The sequence below is a fragment of the Juglans microcarpa x Juglans regia genome, chromosome 8S (genome assembly GCF_004785595.1).
Source record: "Juglans microcarpa x Juglans regia isolate MS1-56 chromosome 8S, Jm3101_v1.0, whole genome shotgun sequence".
In the NCBI taxonomy this organism is placed as follows: Eukaryota; Viridiplantae; Streptophyta; class Magnoliopsida; order Fagales; family Juglandaceae; genus Juglans; species Juglans microcarpa x Juglans regia.
In genome coordinates, this window is record NC_054609.1 from 4116699 (window position 1) to 4138691 (window position 21993).

General features: G+C 34.3%; 3 protein-coding genes and 1 long non-coding RNA gene across 4 annotated transcripts; 2 read left to right on the forward strand and 2 right to left on the reverse strand.

Annotated features, from left to right (window-relative positions):
- Nucleotides 1–6393: 6393 nt before the first annotated feature.
- LOC121244077 (3-oxo-Delta(4,5)-steroid 5-beta-reductase-like) lies at nt 6394–8039 on the forward strand. The gene is made up of 2 exons (XM_041142119.1): nt 6394–6623; nt 6748–8039. Exons 1-2 carry the CDS (start codon nt 6585–6587, stop codon nt 7876–7878), a joined length of 1170 nt encoding a protein of 389 aa, XP_040998053.1. The 5' UTR covers nt 6394–6584; the 3' UTR covers nt 7879–8039.
- A 2185-nt stretch (nt 8040–10224) lies between these two features.
- On the reverse strand, nt 10225–11034 carry LOC121244008. Its single transcript, XR_005936360.1, has 2 exons — nt 10712–11034; nt 10225–10363 (listed from the first exon to the last, which is right to left on the reverse strand). It is a non-coding gene; the product is annotated as an uncharacterized LOC121244008 (long non-coding RNA).
- A 392-nt stretch (nt 11035–11426) lies between these two features.
- Nucleotides 11427–12507, forward strand: LOC121244650 (cytochrome B5-like). The gene is made up of 2 exons (XM_041142812.1): nt 11427–11694; nt 12124–12507. Exons 1-2 carry the CDS (start codon nt 11614–11616, stop codon nt 12469–12471), a joined length of 429 nt encoding a protein of 142 aa, XP_040998746.1. The 5' UTR covers nt 11427–11613; the 3' UTR covers nt 12472–12507.
- Nucleotides 12508–15369: 2862 nt separating this feature from the next.
- Nucleotides 15370–20278, reverse strand: LOC121244682. The gene is made up of 5 exons (XM_041142855.1): nt 20021–20278; nt 19477–19591; nt 18700–19338; nt 18396–18579; nt 15370–15793 (listed from the first exon to the last, which is right to left on the reverse strand). The coding sequence occupies exons 1-5, from the start codon at nt 20095–20097 to the stop codon at nt 15771–15773; spliced, it is 1038 nt and encodes a 345-aa protein (XP_040998789.1). The 5' UTR covers nt 20098–20278; the 3' UTR covers nt 15370–15770.
- Nucleotides 20279–21993: the final 1715 nt, after the last annotated feature.

A 21993-nucleotide genomic window follows, 5' to 3' on the forward strand; every position in this document is an offset into this window, starting at 1 on the left:
TGGTGAGGATTTGGTGGCTGTAGGTAACGGATCTAGCCTCTCCATTTCAAATATCGGTTCCTTCTCCATCCAAAATCCTCAGAAAAATTTATCCTTTCAAAATGTGTTACATTGACCTAACGCCATGATTAATTTGCTCTCTATAAAAAAAATTCTGCGTGATTAACAATTGTTATTTTATTCTAACCTAAACTCATTATTGTGTCAAGGACAAGAACACGGGAAAAACACTACTGGAGGGAACAAGTGAAGGTGGCATCTATCCTATCACATTGAATAAAATTTCTCTCAATAACTACCGTGCATGTGTAGCTCTCTTGGGAATAAAAACCTCTCTTGATGTGTGGCATGCTCGACTTGGCCATCCTTCTTCACAAATGACCAAGCAAATCATCTCCTCCTTCAAGCTTCCAATTGCCGGCTCCCTCTCTCAAGAATCTATTTGTACTTCTTGTCAATTAGGAAAAAGTAAACAATTACCGTTTACTTAGTCTAATATAGTATCTGTTAGTCCTTTGGATCTTATTCATTCCGATGTCTGGATTTCCCCTATTTCTTCTTCAAGTGGTTGTCGGTATTATGTTATTTTTATTGATGATTATTCACGTTTTACTTGAATGTATCCTATTTCCACGAAATCAAAACTTTTTAGTTGCTTTGTCAAATTTAAACTATTAGTGGAAAATCTTTTCTCTTGCAAAATTAAACAATTTTAGTTGGATAATGGTGGAGAATATACTTCAAATCAATTCATTTCTTTTCTCAATTCAAATGGTATTTTCCATCAACTCACTTGTCCATATACGTCACAACCAAACAGGATTTTCGAACGAAAATATCACCATATTATGGAAATTGGATTATCCTTATTGGCTTAATCCAATCTTCCAAAACATTTTTGGGTTGATACTTTTTCCACTGCCATAGTTCTCATTAATCGTTTTCTAACTCCGGTTTTACATTCCGACTCTCCTTACAGTCTCCTCTTCAAAAGACCGCCTGATTACTCTCAACTAAAATCTTTTGGGTGTGCTTGTTATCCTCTCCTTAGACCCTATAATGCAAACAAGCTCGCCTTTCGTTGTAAACAGTACATTTTCATAGGCTACTCATCCAATCATAAAGGTTATCGTTGGCTTGATCCCATCTCAAAAAGAGTTTATTTATCACGACATATAGTGTTTGTTGAGAATTTTTTTCCAGCCAAGGATACGTCCATTGTCACTCGTTCACTGGAAGATCGTTCACTTGTTGCAAGTCCAAGATTTCCTCCTCAAAATCCGGTCATACACAGCTCCTCTATTTTGCTTCAAAATCAAGTACCATCAACCCCTCTGTTTTCGGCAACTTCTTCTCCTTTTAATCTTATTTCTTCCCCCTTTATTCTCGAGCCTTCTTCATCTCAATCCACTGAATCCATATCTTCTCAAGTTGGAGCAATCAAACCCATCGATTCACTTCCTTCTTCTCATGAGCATGAGTCATGCTCCAATGCTTTAGCCTCTCCATGTCACATGCCTATTTTAGAAGATTCTATCCACACTCATTCGGTCATCTCTCTCTTGGATTCTTCTCATCCTTCCACACTCATTCAGTCACCTCTCATTATATATATTCCTTCCTGAAACCAGATTGTGACAAGATCACAAATTGGTTCTTCACAACCTAAACAATTTCCAGATTTTGTTACCCATTACTCTACTCGCCATCCCATATCTGCCTTGGCCACAACTCCTCTACCTAAAGAACTATTGAGTTTTTCACAAGCAATAGTTTTTGCAAAGTGGAAAAAGGCAATGGATGAGGAATATGATGCTTTGTTTGCCAATAATACATGGACCCTTTGTCCTCGGCCTGTCACTTATAATGTCATTGACACTAAATGGGTCTATAAGACTAAACAAAATGAGGATGGTTCTCTTGATCTTTGCAAAGCACGACTAGTGGCGATGGGATTTAATCAAATTAGTGGCTTTGATTTTTCTAAGACTTTTAGTCCAATTATCAAACTTGCCACTATTCGAATTGTTTTGACTCTTGCCATACATTTTGGATGGGATATTAAGCAATTAGACGTGTCTAATAGCTTCCTTCATGGTACTCTTGATGAAGAAGTTTACATTTCTCAACCAAAAGGTTATGTTGATCAACAACACCCGGATTATGTATGTCGACTTAATAAGGCACTTTATGGATTAAAAGAGGCTCCTAGAGCTTGGTTTATTCGATTTTCTCAATGCCTTTTGGAGCTTGGTTTTTTGGGATCCTCTGTTGATCACTCTCTTTTTACTTACCACAAGTATGATATGCATATTTTTATTTTGGTCTATGTGGATGATATTCTTGTCACAGGATCACACAACTCGTTCATTGCCTCCTTGATTCAACAATTAAAGTCTGACTTTGCCTTGAAAGATGTGGGGTCCCTCCAATATTTTCTTGGAATTCAGGTCACCCGTGACTCTCACGGCTTGCATCTTCGTCAATCCAAGTACATCTTGGATGTTCTACACCATGTCATATGGTTGGAGCCAAGCCTTATTCCGCACCATGTACTTCAGGTTCGAAACTTGCTGCTTCTAGCGGTGGTCATCTTCCTCATGCCACTGAATATCGTCAAATTGTGGGGGCTCTCCAATATTGCACCCTTACACGCCCAGAGGTTGCTTATTCTGTCAATCAACTTTGTCAGCATCTTCATGCCCCCACTACTACACATTGGACCGCTGCCAAACGGGTTCTTCGTTATCTTAAAAGTACAGTTGATCATGGTCTTATTTTCACCAAGGGGAGTCTGCACTTACAAGCTTTTAGTGGTTTTGATTGGGCGGGTGATCCGGATGACCGTCGTTCCACCACGGGTTTTGGTACTTTCTTAGGCCCTTGTTTAATTTCATGGTGTGCTAAAAAGCAATCGGTCGTTACTCACTCAAGTACTGAGGCCGAATATAGAGCCTTGGCAATGATTGTTGCCGAACTCTATTGGATTCAGATGGTTCTCAAAGATTTACATGTTCCTCTTTCACGAGTTCCTACTATTTGGTGCGACAATCTGGGTGTTATTGCACTTGCCTCAAAACCCATGTTTCATGCTCGTACTAAACATGTGGAGGTGGATGTTCATTTCATTCGGGAGAAGGTTCTTAATAAGGATGTTGTTCTTAAGTTTACTTCTACATATGACCAAATTGCAAATATTTTTACGAAGGGACTTGCGTATTCTTGGTTTCTCTTTCTCAAGGACAAGCTCATGGTTCGTCTCCCCCCCGTTCGTTGTCCCGGAGGGGGGGGGGATGTTAAGAACAATCATAGTCAACTTGCTATATTAGAAGAAGAGGCAAGAGTGACTGCGTGATTATAGCTTTGTTTATGGTCTGTTGCATCTCCTTTGATTTTTCTTTCCTTTAGCTATTTATTCTTTCCTTGTATAGAATTTACACTTAGCTTTTTATTCTTTCCTTGTACAAAGTAATACAATCATTAAGTCTTCTTTTCTTGTATAGAGTATAGGATTATTAAAGTTGTAATCATATATATAAATGAATATATGCTCTGGTCTTAGTAGTTTACCAGCACCTTTCTATACAATTCTTTCTATCGAGATATTGCAAGTTCATTAGTAGTTAAAAAAGAATATTTAAAAAATAAATAAATAAATATAAAAAAATTATTTAAATAATATATAAAAAAATATAGATAGGCTAATATATAGTACATGATCAAAGTCATTAGTTACAATAAGAAAAAGTACGTTTAAATTAATCATTTTGCATTAAACAAAAAACATGTGATTATTGGGAGAAAAATGCTACCTTGATATCTAATTTTGACATTTCATTTTAACACATTCTATATTTTAATTTTTTTTTTATTTAATAGTTAAGGAAGTAATTATAAGTATATTAATATTTTTTATATTTTTTAAAATTTTGTAAAAATGATAAAAAAAATATAAATAAATAAATTTGTATTAGGCGGCACGCCCAGCAGTCAATACTGGACAGCAACTTAGCACTACTCTAGAAAAAAAAATACTACTTTAGCATCTAATTTTTACACTTCATTTTGATGGCAAAGCCATTCCGCATTTGGGATGGTGAAGTCATTCCGCATTTGTACGCAAAATGAATAAACTATCCCTTTTGGTACGTGAGATAAGAAAGAAAAACATACAGACGTACACGCATACGTACAATTTCGTGATATCAATTCATTTGTGACAGAATCTTCAAATTCTCAAAGTCAATTTGAAAGATAGATCGTAATTTAACTCTACATTAGTACGTGGCAAAATATTTTATTTATAAGTCGATCTGATAACACAATAATAAAGTATTTATATAGTATAATTTTTAGATTTTTAAATTTAAGTCTTAAAAATTAAATTTTATCATTTAAATAACATAAATAATATGCTTTTTATACTAATTTAAAAATATATTAATATAGATAATGAGTTCGGATGAAATAAGTTGAATTAAAAGTTAAAAATTGAATAAAATATTTTTTAAATATTATTATTATTTTAAAATTTAAAAAAATTGAATTATTTTTTATATTTTATGTAAAAATTTAAAAAAATTATAATGATTAAATTAGATGAATTAAAACCATATTTCTATCAAAACATAACCCTAATTGTTAGCTGAATAAATAGACGTGCAAAACAGAAAATGAACTTTTCCCAACACAAAACACGTATTTTAATATAATATTTAGAGTTAATTGCAAAATTAATTCCTAACTTTTACTTTTTAACGATTGGAAACTTCAATTTTTAACTTTTGTAAAATCAATATATTAATTTTAAGAAACTCTCAATTTAGTGCCTCCGTTAATTTCACTGTTAAACAACTAATGACGTGATTGACACGTGGCATCCAGTATGCCATTTGTCAATCTTTAATTGGCTGACTTGGATATTGATGCCTATTGACCAATGTCCGCCAATCAATGATTGATTACGTGACGTATCGTAACTTCTTTAACGAAAAATTAAAGGAAATATTATTTTTCTTAACATAAATCCTAAATTTGTCTCAATTTCTTAAAAAACAATTACACAAAATTTTTACATCCAAAAATATTACTAATCATTTTTTGTAATATTTCTGGACAATATTTCCTCTGTCTTTTGATGGCACCACCTACCACTTTCAAGATTAAAATTTAAAATTTTAAAAATTTTAAAAATTTTTTATTTCATCATTATAATTTTTTTAAATCTCTACATAAAATAAAATAAATAATTTAATTTTTTCAAATCTTAAAATAAAAATAATATTAAAAAATATATTCTAACAATATTTTATTCAACTTTTTAATTTTAATCTCAACTTATCTAATTTAATTTCTGAAAATAAACAAGGGTACACACGAAAGGACAACCTATGCAAAACTACACAAATTAAGGCTACGTTTAGATTTAAAGATGATTTTAGATGAGTTAAATAAAATATTATTAAAATATTATTTTTTTAATATTATTATTGTTTTAAAATTTGAAAAAATTGAATTGTTTATTATATTTTATGTAAAAAATTGAAAAAATTATAATAATGAGATGTGATGAATTTTCAATCCAAATTGAAGCTAAAAACGTGCACTAATAAAGTGAATGATATTTAAGGCCTCAAAACAAAATTATTTTAATATTCCCAACAAACAAAGAAAAAATATTTAAAGCAACTTTGTGGCATCCTCGAAGGTGAAGTGGACTTCTGTTTTAGAACAAAGATTGCTCAAGGGAATAATTAAGTAATTTTAAAATATATATTATATCAATAAATATAATAAAAATAATTTTTAGATAAAATTCAACAATTTTATATAAAATTTTAAATTTATTTTATAATATAAATAATTTTATAATCTAACTTATCATTAAATTCATACGTAAGTATATCTTTATAAAAAAAAATTTAACTAAATATCCTTTAATTTAAAAACAATAAAAATCCGAAGCTTCTAGACAGAACAGGGGAACACGGAGTTGTACGTGAGATGTCATGGCTGATGTTATCTCATCTGCCAATAATTACTGCTTGTTAATAATAAGAGCAATCTAGATGATTGTGTAATTAAAAAAAAATTAATTTTATTAATAATAAATTTCAATTTTTTTTCACGTGAAATTTTTTTATTTTTTATTTTATTTAGAGAGGAGATTTCAAACTCCATGTTAATACCAATAATTGTATTATTGGAACACCACTTAAACATCAATAATTGTATTTGAAAAATTTTAAATATAAGTTTGACATTTTTATATACTATTTAAAAATATGTGATTTTATTTTTTTATTTTTATATTTTATATTAAATTTAATATAAAATTATATATTTTTAAGAAGTGTATAAAGATACGGAGCTTCATAGCATAGCTAATTGTATTTATCATCTCATAATAATTGGGTAGGAGTAACCCAAAAACTGCAACGCAAGATCAAAACCCATACAGACTGATAGACTGACCGTTAGCTACACATTCACCTAATCCTCTCCTCCTCTCTCCCATTTGTTTTTTCTTTGGATATTAGTTATCTTCTTTCTTCTCTTCCCTCGTATCGATCTTCATCAAGAAAATGAGCTGGTGGTGGGCTGGAGCTATTGGCGCTGCCAAGGTAAGATTGATCCAAAAACATTCGTTTACAGCATCAGAATCTCTTGCTTTTATGCTTGTCTTTTTCATCTTTGTTAGTTTGGTTTTAAGTTTGTTGATGAACTTGTTGCTGATTCGTTTTGCAGAAGAAATTCGAGGACGATGACCAACCCAGAGGCTTCCAGAGTGTGGGACTGGTGATTGGTGTGACTGGCATCGTAGGCAACAGCCTAGCTGAAATTCTCCCTCTCTCCGACACCCCAGGTGGGCCATGGAAGGTCTACGGTGTGGCGCGCCGGCCGCGTCCCGACTGGAACGCCGACCACCCGATTGAGTACATCCAGTGCGACGTCTCGGATCTGGAGGACACCCAGGCCAAGCTCTCTCCATTGACCGATGTCACCCACATCTTCTACGTCACTTGGGTCAGCCGATCGACCGAGGCCGAGAACTGCGAGGCCAACGGCGCCATGTTCCGCAACGTGCTCCGTGCAGTGATTCCGAACGCCCCGAATCTCCGCCACGTCTGCCTCCAGACCGGGACCAAGCAGTACATCGGACCCTACGAGGCCTTCGGTAAGATTCAACCCCACGATCCTCCTTTCACGGAGGACCTGCCCCGATTGGAGGTGTCGAATTTCTATTACACACTCGAAGATGTTCTGTTCGAGGAGGCCGACAAAAAAGAGGGCTTGACTTGGTCCATTCACAGACCAAACGTCATATTCGGGTTCTCGCCGTATAGCTTGATGAACCTCATCGGCACCCTTTGCGTGTACGCCGCTATATGCAAGCACGAGCGGCTCCCCTTGAAATTCCCCGGCACCAAAGCGGCATGGGACTGTTACTCGGTGGCTTCGGATGCGGATCTTATCGCGGAACAGCATATATGGGCGGCCGTGGATCCGTATGCTAGGAACGAAGCATTTAACTGCAACAACGGGGACGTGTTCCGGTGGAAACACTTCTGGAAAGTGTTGGCTGAGCAATTTGGGATTGAGGATTGTGGATTTGAAGAGGGTGAGAAACTGAGCCTAGTGGAGATGATGAAGGGCAAGGATGCTGTTTGGGAGGAGATTGTAAGGGAGAATCAACTGCAGTCTACGAAGTTGGAAGAAGTTGGGTTGTGGTGGTTTGCAGACCTGATGCTGGGAGGGGAATCGCTAATCGATAGCATGAACAAGAGCAAAGAGCATGGATTCTTGGGGTTCAGGAACTCCAAGAATTCCTTCATTTCCTGGATAGATAAGTTGAAAAGCTACAAGATTGTACCTTGAGAAAGTGAAGTGAACAGGCCAATGTTTCTGGGGTTCTCTCTTTCATGTTTGTGAATTGAATTTCTGCTGGTGATGTTCTTTAATAAAAGCATGAACGAAAACAGTATTGTATTGCATTTTATGGATCAAGATTAATCAATGAACTCCTATGTTGTTCTGCATTTTCTTGTAAGTTTGTAACTATTATTAGACCAAAGGTTATCCTTGAATGGCAAATTTATAAAATATTATATGTAACCAAAGTGAGCATTAGGCCTTGTTTGGATATAGAAATAATCTCGTCTCATCTCATCATTACAATTTTTTTAAATTTCTATGCAAAATATAATAAATGATTCAACTTTTTCAAATCTTAAAATAATAAATAATATTATAAAAATATTTTATTCAACTTTCATCTAAAACTATTTCATCTCATCTCAGTGTAATATATCTTGTTTTAGAATTGATAAGGAGTTTTTTTTATACTACATTCTCGTCCTACTTAATTCATCCTTATATTATGGGGCTAATATTACTAGATAACTTTTGAGATTCTCTTTTAAGAAAATAAAGAACAAAAATAAAAATGTATCGAGAGTGTAATATATAACATTACTCTATAAATGACCAGAATTCAATAGCACTATTTTAATGAATCTTGACGAGAATGAAAAGCAATCAAACTTGTCCATATATGATTAAATCGAACTTATAAAATTAAGAAGAATTTTATTCATTATCTCCACACACCATATTTTTTTTTTTTATCTTACTAAATGTTTAGTATATAAATGATGAATAGAAGAATTCAATAAGTTTAAGAATAATAAAAAAAAAATATGGTGTGTGGTATATGGAGACAATGAGTAGTAAAGCTCTAAAATTAATATAGCCAATTATATTACTAATTTTTATTTAAAAGTGGAAGTTTTTTAGTTTGTCTAGTGCCTACTTTTTTTTTATATTGTCTCAACTTGCATCATTTTATAAGAAAGAATTTGTGAAAGTATATAATGTCTATGGTATACTAAATTAGTTAAAGTATTTTTCATTAAACAAATTTAGCTAAATTTAATAATAGAAAAATATATTTTGCACTATGAAAGATATTAAACTCTTGAACTATACTTTGATTATGATTATTTTACTCATATAGGAAGGCAATGCATGTGAATGGAAGAGAATCGCATACAAAAGTTCACTTTGTTTTCTTCAACATTTTTGTTATCCGCATCATCCCTTGCAAATGCCAAGATGATGTAGCCCATTGAGCGTTGCAAGCCAATGGATTGAGATTTCTGATCAAGACTTCTTAGTTCATTCTAGATCTTATAATTGGAGAGAGATATAATATATAGGGGTTACAAAGTTAATTTTATTGTTTAAAAGACGGAATTTAAATACACTACTAATATAGCAAGCTTGGGGGAGAAGCGGGAGACATTAGGGCCTGTTTGGGATCGCATTATGAGTTTTAAAAGATGTTTAAATAGCCTTAAAAGCTCTTTAATAAAAAAAAATTAGATTGTTTGAATATTACATATTAAAGTATTTTTTTAATCTCAAATCAGTTAAAACGTTTAAGAAAAAGTATTTCCTGAAACGTGTTTTTCGAATAATCTGGAATATAGTTTCAATTAAAAAAAAACTATCAATAGGCAAAAATACCCATAAAACTTTGAGATAATTACTAATTTCAAACTTTTAAGAATACAATCTTAATCTTTAAAAAATTAAATGATCGTCATTTATATCTTAAAAATCACTTTTTAAATTTGTTTTCAAATAAATATAATATATTTAAAAGTGCTTTGAATATATGATTACTAAATAATAAATAATTTTTTAATAATAAAACTGATTACTTAAATTATAAGTTATAAACTCTAAAATTATAAAATATATTTTTTACCACAATTTCAAATATGCACTAAGCTCAACTGCACACTTAACAAAATAAAGAATACATTATCCACATCCACGTGATTCAAATTAAAAAATAATAATAATAATAAAAAGTAATGTATAGTGTATGAAACTTATGAATAATTTTTATCATAAAATATTTAAAATCTTAGATCCTGCAAAATAAATACACTCCGTCTAGATATAGGCGAGTTGGCGGGCGAATTTGCATACGAATCCGATGTGGACTGCTGCTTCCAGATCATCAGTCCACGTGGAATCCAATCTGGGAAGGCCATAAGCTTCCCAGATCCCCTTTGCCTCCCTACGTCTGTCTCTCCTCCCAAATCCCATCTTTGCACCCAAGATTCGCCGTTTGTGGGTGATAATTGATGCCCCTTGCTACATCCCAAGACTCCTCTCTCTCTCTCTCTCTCTCTCTCTCTCTGATCCATCGTCTACTGTGAATACAACTATTCTTTATTAATCTTCAACATCCACGGTTCACTAAGAATTAGATAAAATAATCATCTCTGTCAGAGAGCAAACCAGATCCACACAAAGCTGATCAGCTGCAATGGTTGAATGGAATCCTCGTCTAGAAACATAAAGATGTGAGATCTAAGATAGACCCATTACTTCAATCATCAAGAGTTGGAGAATCCAAATAAGAAAACAAAAATGGAAAAAATGGGAAATTGGAGGTAAAGCAGAGTGAATGATATTCAGAAGCTGAAGATTTCTTTGATTCTCTTTCAATTTAAATCTTTCGATTGAGCCCGGAAACAATGAAAGCAACAGGGCCCAAAAAATATAAGCAAAAAAAAAAAAAAAAAAAAAATTAAAAAGGGGAAAAATATATATACAAGTCTACAACTTTTCTTTTTCCTCTTCCAGTCCTCCTTGGATGCCAAGAAAATGCTAAATCGGGATTTTTTATCCACACCCGAGAACAATCTCGTAGAATTAAAGATGATGTAGAACCTTGCCCTCTGCTCCTTCACAAGCCTAGCGCACTTTCGGTAAAAGTACAACTTCCCTGTGGAGAAGTCTACATGAAAGGAGCAGTGGAGGAGTGGCTTCTAGATGACCCTTCTTTCTTCAAAAGTTTCCACTTCTCATCAAAGTAAAACGGTGGTGGAGCACTGGGTGCACAATTACTGGAAGATGGGGAAGCCATGAACGTACATGCTACTCAATTTGCTGCAGTAAAATAAAACAAACTACTTTAGTTTCCCACTTGAAACACACCGTATCAATATTCACATTCCCATGTCATCTTCGGTGCGCATGCGCAAAATTACCTAAAGAATAAAATTACGATGCCTCTCAATTTTGACCGTTTTATTTGACCGTTGATCAAATTTTTTTTTATTTGATGATTAAAGAAATGATTTTAAGTATTTTTTTATTTTTTAAAAATATTTAAATGTATTAAAAAAATATGAAAAAAAATACTTGATAGTTAAGGAAATGATTTTAAATATATTTTTTTTATTTTTTAAAAATATTTAAATATATTAAAAAAAAATAGGTCGGCGTAGAAGCCCCACTATTACCTAAAATAAGACTTTTCCAAATAAAAATCGTGTTACAACAGCAACATGGAAAGCGTTGCATATGACTTGCAGGGGAAAGTCTACGAAAACTGCGTCCAACACCAACCTCAATTGTTGCAAAATCTAGACCGTATGTCCACAACGTGGCTTACTATAGTTCTCTTGCTTTGTGCCGAACAATCCCAGCTTTCTTCTACAAAATTCTGCCCCCCCTCACTCCATCGGTGCAAAATCTAGAACAATTTTCTGGCTTCCAACGCACCAATCTACTACTCATTATTCAGTAACCATGGCAGGAAGAATTTTCAACCTCTCACAAGTTGAACGACACAGATCAAAGAAAGATTGCTGGCTTGTCATCAATGGCAGAGTAAATCCCTCCCTCCCTCCCCCTCTCTCTCTCTCTCTCTCTCTCTCTCCGTGAGAACTGACTCGTATTTTTTATCGGGTATTGTTAGATGGAGGGGCGCCCACGAGGGGCAAAGTCATGCGTTACTGCCTTTTCAATTCAATTGAAGGTTGGCCTTTAAGGCTAGCCGTGCATAGGAGGACTATATATAGTCCTCTTTAATTGTATTTTTAACACCATCTGAAAAGTAAAAAAAAGACTCTCTCTCTTTTTGTTCTCTCTTGATAAAATACTTAAGCTGTAGATTTGTTAAGTGTTACTCTAGTTCTATATTACGTGGTACACTTTCGTCACTAAGAGAAAACGCTTGGAGTTTATCTATCTGAAAAAACTTATAGAATAATTCTTTAAGCTGAATTTGAGGTACTTTTCTACTGTATATTCTAACAGGTATTGAACGTGACAAAGTTTTTGACGGAACACCCAGGAGGGGAGGAGGTGTTGATGGAGTCGGCAGGGAAGGACGCCTCCAAGGAGTTTGAGGATGTTGGACACAGCAAGGGAGCTCAAAGCTTGCTCCGAAAATACCAGGTGGGTGTTCTTCAAGGACACATATTCCAAGACGGAGACTCCAAGGAAGTTGCCTACGAGGAATCCGAGAACAAAGCAGAGATGACTGCTTTTGTGATCAAGCATGACCGACTGTCCAAGTTTGTGGCTCTCCTCCTCGAGTTCTTCGTCCCTTTCTTGATTGGTGCCTCCTATTTCTGTTACAGATACTTCACCAGAGCAACCTAGATCGCCAATCAGATCATCTTCCTCTAATAATATGGATGAAAGTGGTTAATATTTTGGCCAGAGCACCACTTTCTGTCTATACTGTCGGTCAACTGTTTTGGCCAGATTTTTATTGGATTTACCGTATGAATAATGATATACATACAATATATTATACAATACATTACACAATAATATTATAAAATGAGAGTATTTTTATAAAATGATATTATTTTATAAAATATTTTATAAAAATACTCCTCATTTAAAACATAGTTATATAAATTTTAGTAAAAAATGTTGTGTTTAAATCATTTTCCTTCATGTATTACGTTTCATTAAACTCATGTTAGATACAGTTTTAGAATGTATAAGTCATGCACATTATTTAAAAAAAAGAAAATTATATATACCATACTACCATCTCACTTTCATCCCACTAAATATAATGTGACATATTTATTATCATTAAATGATCATTTATTGCATACTTCTGTATCATCTAGTAGTGATGAATGTGTCACATACCACTTAGTATGATTAAAATATGATGAGAGTGTGGTATATAACATTACTCTTTAAGTGTTAGATGTAGTTTTGATGTGAATCCCAAATTTATCTTTTTTTTTTTTTTTTAAATAGTGTACAAGACTTGCACACTTTTAATATGTAGAGAGAAGTGCTACAATTACAAAGAAATCCTACAAAAGTAAACTTACAAACTGACATGGTTTTATATGATACATTAGATCTACTTTACAACAAAAATAACTTTACAATCTAATATACTGCATCAAACCATATCAATTTATAAATTTACTTTTATAAAATCTTTTTATGGCTAAAACATTTCTTAATATGAATGTTCGTTAGATGAATTTGGACAAAGTATGGACTTACTAGGGTTGTGCATGTGACCCGATCACCCGTTGGATCCGATGAGACTCACCCGATCCGACCCAACTTTTTATCGGGTTATAATCTAAGCGGGTCTCCAACCCGAAAAATAGCGGGTTCATATTTTGGATGTCAACCCGTCCGAGCTTTTTGAGTATAAAAGTATACTTTCTTCTCATACCTGAGCCAAAGCAGCCCCTGAGCAATATGCTCAGTAAAGTTGTTCTCCCACAACTACAACACCTCCAGCTCTAGCATGACGAAATATCGAGGATTGAAATGCTTAAGCAGAAGAATCGGAGAGGCAACAGGTTGAGGAAGAGAGAGTGCTCTTGGCACTGGAAATGACAATCGAGTGCGTATGAGGTGATGCAGCATGCTTATCTGTGTCGACCCATTTGTCCAATATGAAGATTGAAGAAAATGAAAATAAAGCAAAGAGAACCACTAAGAAGCCGGAAGAAAGTATTAGTGAAAAAAAAAATTGGATTTGTTATGTAGAGAAGAAATTCACATGCTTTTTTGAGTTTACTATTTTTTTTTAATTGAAAAGGTCGAAAAAAGCTTCAACACATTAAAATCTGAAAACCATTTCAAGTTTTTAACAATATCTAAACTGGAGAATCCCAACCCTTACTGATTTACTCTTCCTTGGTTGTAGAACCAATTCACCTTGTTGTGCTTTCTTGCATACCTCTGATTTCTCAAAAACTTCGGATCCATCCCTTTCGTGGAAATGTGCTTGTGCTTTCTGGGTTTCCTAATGCCATTCTTGTGGGCCATGTGATTCTTTGATTTCGCAATTTCTCTCTATCTCTATCGATATCTCTATCGGAAGCTCTTTGATGATTAGAGTTCTTTTTTTTTTTTATGGGTCTTTGGTTCTTGGATGGTTGTGGGCCGTGTGCTTTCTGAGTTTTTTGAGTTTACTATGAGGAGAAGAGAAAAAAAGCAAAAAATGATAAGCTTTTTTCTATGAATAAGTCGTTTCTAAAAGAAAGAGTAAACAACATTGTTTTTAAAGGCCGGGTCATACGGGTTCAACCCGATTTGATTTTCTTTAGGTCGGGCCGGGTCGGTTTGGCACTTTAAGCAAGGCTATTCGGATCGGGCCGGCCAGGCTGGGTACGAACCCGATTGTAATAGATTGGGTTGCAGGCCTAGGACTTGCACCGCAAAATAAGCAAATAAAAAAAAAATACCCAGGTAGTGTGACTTGAGTCGATATGTACATGATCTGCAGCCAGAAACAGAAACAATTTATTGCACGAGTTATTTTAACATTCTTCCATAACATAATTTGATTTAAAAGTTAAATTTAAAAATTGAAGTCTTGTAAATCAAATCTTATCATTTAAGTAATAAGGAGAATGGTGTGCTCTAAACACTAGCCTAAGACTAAAATTAACTCTGTTATATTATGCCGTTTTCTAATTATATCCCTTCTCAACTCATTGCCCATTCCATTCAAACGACCAAGTCAAATGAAAACTTACAAAACAGATTGCAAACATCGTAACAGGACAAAAAGATAATTTAGATCTAAAACTTTCAACTCCATGCTTACACACATGGCCTATATTGGGCCATTCCTCCCAGAATGGTGGAAATGTTCGGTTGTTCTCAGGGAGAAACCGAAGCTTTGATTTGATGATTCCAAGTTACTTGTGCATTTGGAGAGAGGGACGATGGGATCTGTGAGGATAAGGAACAGACGGTGGCGAATGTTATGGATTGTTTTCATTTAACATTGATCATTGGTGTTTTACACATTTTGGTTGCTCTAGCACTAGTTTTCAGAACTTTTTAGCTCTTTTTTTTCATTCTATTATAAGGTGCTTCGCATATCTACAACTTGTGTACTCTGGACAATACCCATCTTTTCATTAATAAAATCTTACTCAAAAAAAAAAAAAAAAAGGTCCCGATATTTCTTACATTTTACAACAATTACAAGGGAGAGATTAAAAAAATAAAAGTAAATGAGGAAGTTTAAATAGATATACATGCTACACCTAAGGGGGCAGCTAGAAATTCAAATGAAATTCCACTAAAAAAATTTATATATTTTACATCTTCAGAAGCAAAAGGCTAATTAACATATTCTGAATTACAACCCTAAGCCAACTTTCTTTTGCCCTCTCCTTGCCTCTTATGACAGAGTTTAACCATCATAAGAAATTGGAGAGAACAAATAAAAAGCATAAACAAAGAGCGGGGAGGGGTGGGTGGTGGGGTGTCACTCTGATGTAATCACCCAAAAGCTTACAGGCTTAAAACGTGGCATTATGTGAGAAAGAATGACAAGACCTACCTTTCATTGAACTCCAGTGACAGCCAAACAATGTGCATTCATTCAAATTCCCCGAGATCCTCTACCATCCACTACTAAATTCCAGATGGAGAACATCAATGGATCCCTTCTACAGCGCACATGATATTATAACTGTGGGGAGAAACAAAAGCATAAGCCTCCATGAAGGAAAGTGACATGGACATAACCCCATCCTAGGGCGCTCAATTTAGAATTATAAAAGTATAAGCTTTAAATGAAATTGGAAACAATCACATTGCAACATAGAATTTTCAATAGATGAAGTCATTTGTAACAAAATCAATTTAAAGAAAAATATATATATGTATAGATGCAAAAGTTACACTTTTAGTCCAAAGTTAGACCTCTTTTGACACAACTTGATATCGAGATATGTTGTTCTTCATCTTAGATTTTTGTCTTCTCACTCACATCTGCCACCGTAGTACATTTTAAGTAGCTATCTATTTAAGTAGCAAGCATATGAAGTCATATAAAATTTGCCAGTTGCCACATCAACAAGTGTGACAGAGACTATAAAATTTAAAATAAAAGGTAACATCATTCATTAATACCAAATTGAGAAGGAAAACTCATCAGGCAACTTGATTCGATTTGAAACCCCTTTGATCATCATAAGAGAGCAAAAATCCAAAACAGAATTGAATGGCATGGAAGTTTGAACAGACAAAAAAGTTAACAAGATAAAAAATATTAAAATAGATGTTAAAGTTATTACATCCCTTTTGACACATTAATATTATGCAGAACTCTAAAGGCAACTTAATTTCATTTCGCCACGTGATTCAGGAAAGGCCGATAGTCGGTATTACACCCTTGGTCAATGTTCTCCCCGAAGAAACTATGGCTCCCTCATCCAAGTTGAAGGAAAATGGTGTAACGCCGAGGTTTGAAGGAGATGTAGGGTCCATCGAAGTTGCATATAAAGGGTCACCGGAGGTGAAGGAACTTGATGTGCTGTCGAGACTTGCTGCCAACCCAAAACCTCCAATGGTGACCATGACCTCACCATTGGAGAGAACCAATGGAGTTGTTGAGGAGGAACGGGATTTGAATGCAGAAGATGGTTGGGAAGGGATATGGATTTGTCGTTGGTAGCTTGCGAGGATAAATGTTTAAGGCCTAGTGTACAGTTGGGAGTTGTGTCTGGGGAAGATGTTGTCCCCTTGTTATCTCTTCCTCTGTTAAACAATATGGTTGGATCATCATTGGATTGGGTTTTGCAAAAGGTTAATGAGATACATCAGTGTGTGGGGATTACATGTGGAGGATTTGGCAACCAATTCACAACACTTCCCACTGCAATTGAGGGGGGTCACTCGCTTGAAACAAAATCTAGATTTAAGAAAAGCAAGGATTTAAAGGGTCTTACTTAGGCAATCAACTACAACGCAAAGGGAGATAGTACAAGTCGAGGGAGGACTAGAGGAAGGGCAAAAAGCCTTCCTCTGTCCTCGTAGGATCATTCGGGTGAAGTATTAATTGTGTGGAAAACAAGGGGTTAGGGTAGTTACAGTGACTTGCTTTGCTTTGGGAAGGCGTGTTTTGTCCCAATAAGGCTTGGTTATTGGATAGGTTTCTAATTTCTCCCTCTTGGGCAATGTTCATTAGGGGCTCTCTATTATAGGCTAGGTGTTCTCTCTTGTATACACCCAGTGTACTTGGTTACAGCTATTGATATTAATATATTTTTACTTATCAAAAAAAAAAAAAACCAAAAATCAGTTTTTTTTTAAGAGGTGAATAACCAAAAATAAATTCTTGTAGACTTGTTTAAATTCAGGAGACAAACTGGATTTTTCACACAGTTCTTGACCATTTAGTCCTATTATCTTGCTTTCTCACCATTGTTCTATGTGCTCCCACTCTGTTGCGACTTTCATTTCTCTATTTGCTAGATTAGTAGGTGCACATATTCAAACAAACTTTTTAAGCGATCACTCAAACGTGCATAAGAAGATGGCCAAAAGAAGTCGTAGTTGGAGATGTAGACATAAGTGAAGGCATCTATCTTGTTGACATGTGCCATATTAGGCTAGTGCCACATGACTCAAGCATCTTCCCTCAACAAAAACTTGGCAAAGAAATAGTACTTGGCGGCAAGCGTAGGACAATGATTTATATTCCACTAGCTGGCATGCGAAAATCTATTTGTTTCGCTAAATTATATATGTGATACAGATAAAGCAAACTTTGCATTTCTTTTTTGTATCATTTATTCATATCATGTGGAACCATGAGAAATGGCGTTTCTTAATCACCAAACCCAATTCTGAATGAATGTATCATCAAATCTGCCTTCCTTCTAAGTCATGAGTGAAGCTTGAGATAGATAAGTGTAAGGGGAAAAAAAAAAACTAGAACATGTACAAGTGGTGGAAGTTTGTAAAAAGAAAAACAGCAGGCATTTTATGGGTGTAAATATATATAGGTAGGTAATAAGATCTTCATTAATAAGCGCAAAGGTGCAACCCAAGTACGCAGGTAGTATACAAGAGAGACTATTATTATTATGTATGCAATTTTAATATTACAATTGTGGTGGCAAAGTTTCAAGGTCACTAGACCTGGCTTGTTAGTTGTACAACATAAATATGTTAATCAACCAAAACAAAACAGGATACAAAGTAACAAACATAGGATCAAGATGCAGACGTGGATTTTTTCTAAACATGAACAAAAAAAAATTGTGGAAGATTTCAGCAAAGCTTACCAATCAAAAAGACGAGAAGAGCAATCCAAAAAATCACTTGAACAGGCCGACTATATTGCATCTGGTACTGAGATCTTTGAAGCTGTCTCTGAATAGCTCCATACCAGCCATAAAGTTGCTTATCATAACAATCGTCGCAACCATCCAGGCAACTCTTACTTCTTTCATAGCACACATTAATGCCCTTTTTTTAGGGAAGAAAAGAATTGAAAAAATCATTATGAATATAAAACTGCAGATATACAAATCAACAAGTATAGTTTGTCTTAAGCTCAGAAACAGATTGAAGTCATTGAACACACACCCTGGACAACTGCGGAGATTGCAAAAATGCAGTATCAGCTTCTTGTTGGCGATCCATTGCCTTCCACTTCCTGAAACCATTCTTTGACCACTTCAACTTGGAAGCATATTCCACGGAACTTAGAAATCCTGACAAACTGGGTATCTTTCGAAAAGGTAATACAGTCTGCCCATTAGAAGAACTCTGTTGGCATTCGTCATCGGGAACCACAATCTTCCAAGCACCAATGTCAGCACTAGCACTAGCAGTTCTCCTATGCCCATATGATTTTTCTTCCCTAGCCTCCACAGAATCCCACTCAGCTGAATCCTGTGAGTTCTTTGAACAATCATGTGCTGAACCATTATCTGTCACTTGCGGATTCTCAATATCCTTTTGAGTAGTACTTTTTACAGTGGTTTTGTCTACAAACGTTGACGGTCCTGAAAGAAACAATGCAAGTTCATTGCGTTCACCTTCATCTAATCGTACCCAAGGCAATGATGCCTTGCTCTCTGAAAGATTGGATACCCTCAAGGAATTTTCAATTTTTGAAATCTGGTCTTCAATTGCGATAATAAACTCATGGTGCCGGCCTCTTGCATCATCACTTGAGTTTTTCCCGTAACTGGACCGGACAGCCCGTTCAAACTCTTCTAACTGCATTGCTCACCCAAAAGTTTCAAATACATATTCAATATACTGATACGAGTATAGCACCAATCACTTAAATATCCAATATACATGAGCTGAGTATGCGTGCGGATGCACAGGCACACACAGAAGGTGAGAGACTACCTGCCATTTGGTAGTGCCAAGGGCGGTATGAAGATCCCGGCGGAGTTCTTCGGAATCCCACATGCTAGATGCGTCTTTCTCTGCATGAATCCATGTTCTATACGTAGATTCCATCCTTCACAAGAATAGAAATACGAATTAAATAATATTACATACAACCAAGCCCAAACTCAGCATTTAAGGTTCGGAGTGACAGGGAACCTTCGATGAATAGCCCTACTTCAGCCTGTGATTGAGTCCAACAAAGAGCCACATATATACAATAGGCGAAGAAGCGAACACGCTACATTTGGTTGTGAAAAATAAAAATCTTAATCATAAATCGGCCCGATAGAACAAACAGGTTCGCGGAAATGTTCTAACAATAAAAAATTTAAATTACAATTCATTTTACCTATTATTTCAGAATTTTTCTTGGCTACCAAAGAAATAATATAAAAAATTTAGGGCAAACTACAGACTGCAAATAGAAAACCCAAAAAAAGGAAAAGAAAAACCCAACAGAGAAATTGAAAATGGTTGATAGATGAAATTAATGGAGCACCTGTCGGCCGATTCTTGAACTTCATCGGCGGCAGAGAAGAAAGGATCTTTCTCCCACCGATCAAAACTCGAAGCCATTTGAAAATTCAAAAAAAAAAAATACCCCGCTACGAAGCAGATCGATGGATGGAGATTATATTCCGATGAACAGAATCTGAAAGAGAAAAACAAAAAGAGAGGGAGAGAGCAAGATTTCGTGGAGTCAGCGCTCCGAAGATGGGGAAAGCAAGAATAATAGTGTTCTCAAGGGACGAGAGCAGCCACACGCTGGAATATTTATTAATTTTCCTATTTTGCGCCGTCAACGTAAACCAGAAGAAACGGCGTCGTTTCCTGCACGTGCGGTCAAAATTGGTATACGGCATCGATATTGTTTATTAATCTTTACTCTTCAAAAAAAAAAAAAACAAAGAAAGAAAACCTGATTTGAGATTCACAATCAATGTTTCATCAACCACAGAATAACAAAATATTTTAATAAAATTAAAAATAAATTTACAAACTAACGACGTAACAGATCATATTATAAAATTATTTTTTATCATAAAATAGATCTAACATATCATATGACCCTATATGACATGTTTATTTGTGAGTTCGTTTTTACGAAATTTAAAGCATTGGCAATGGACTAGTCAAATGTCAATGCAAGTTTAAACTTTAGCTAGATGTGAAAAAAAGCCTCTATATTGGACTAGCCAATGGTCCAAAACTTAAGACTTGAACTACAGTAAATCTTAAGTCTTTTCCAAACATAACTAGCTACTATTCACAATGAAAAGTAATATTTTATTATTTCATGACTTCTCTCTTTTTGAATGGTAAAACATGCATGACATGTACTAGTAAAATTTTTTATTTATTTTACTGATTACGAATATTGATATAATAGACATATTATTTCTACAAAGCATGAAGATTTAAGAAATATATAAATTTTATTTGTAAAAAAAAATAAAAAAATATTATATTATATTATTATTTTAACTTTAAGATAACCAGTTCAATATAGACTCAATTAGTTAAAAATTGATACTATAGTTAAAAGTTAAGATTTCAGCTAAATTTTAGACTTAGCAATGATTAGGTCATTGCCAATGCTATGCTTGAAATGTAAACAAGGAAAAAAAAAAAAAAATGCCCAATTTACAATGTAAACGGTTGTGTGGCCAGTTGGATCCATTCACTTGGCCTTAGGCTGAGGGAAGAAGTTATTCTTTGGTAGTTTCTTTCTTATTGCTTAAAATGTGAGTTTGGTATTGCAATCATACCTATGCATTGCCCATTTCATATTTGAAGCATTAGCTGTCATTAAGCAACTTCACCCATGTTAAGATAAAGAGCAAATACTTCTGCATTTCGTTAGATCAGAACTTCGATTTTATTTATTAAAAAAAAATTTTTGAGGTTAACATAAATCCTAAAGATAAGCTGTAAGGAGAAAAAAAAAACTAAATTTTATGCTACTCACATATGTAATGGAAAGAGATTATATAATTATTTATATTATATTCTTAATACATTTCTCATGTATAGTCAGTAGGCCAAATTCATTCTCAATAAGTGGGTCCAATATGTGAAATTTTAATTAAATGGAATAAAGTTTAAAGCTAAGATTTCGAGACATCTGATACGATATAAAATCACCATTATTTCAAAATTTTAAACTAATAATAAGATATAGATTTAAACATTTATATTATATTCTTAACATCCTTCAACAAGATTTAACCTTTTAGACAACATAGAAGAAATTTGGAGGGGAAGCATCAAATTTTAGCTACATTTGGTGATAATCATAATTTCGAAGAAGCATATTTGCCAGCAGACTCATTTGATCAGACCCAACAAGATTATGAGAAATATTTTGTACAAGTCCCGCTCAAGTCTTTGTAAAAAATAGATTTCACTTTAGAAAATTTGTAAAAAAAAGTATATATTATTCTTTATTAATATGACTCATTTTTTTATAAA

What these genes read in the sequence shown, in the direction of transcription:
- LOC121244682 (XM_041142855.1), bottom strand. Translation starts at nt 20,097, where the DNA reads ATGGCTTCGAGTTTTGATCGGTGGGAGAAAGATCCTTTCTTCTCTGCC. An exon ending in AATCTCCGCAGTTGTCCAGG is followed by an intron (nt 18,580 to 18,699) that starts GTGTGTGTTCAA and finishes CCCTAAAAAAAG; the next exon opens with GGCATTAATGTGTGCTATGA. An exon ending in TCTTCTCGTCTTTTTGATTG is followed by an intron (nt 15,794 to 18,395) that starts GTAAGCTTTGCT and finishes TTCTCCCCACAG; the next exon opens with TTATAATATCATGTGCGCTG.
- LOC121244650 (XM_041142812.1), top strand. Translation starts at nt 11,614, where the DNA reads ATGGCAGGAAGAATTTTCAACCTCTCACAAGTTGAACGACACAGATCA. An exon ending in GGCTTGTCATCAATGGCAGA is followed by an intron (nt 11,695 to 12,123) that starts GTAAATCCCTCC and finishes ATATTCTAACAG; the next exon opens with GTATTGAACGTGACAAAGTT.
- LOC121244077 (XM_041142119.1), top strand. Translation starts at nt 6,585, where the DNA reads ATGAGCTGGTGGTGGGCTGGAGCTATTGGCGCTGCCAAG. An exon ending in GAGCTATTGGCGCTGCCAAG is followed by an intron (nt 6,624 to 6,747) that starts GTAAGATTGATC and finishes TTCGTTTTGCAG; the next exon opens with AAGAAATTCGAGGACGATGA.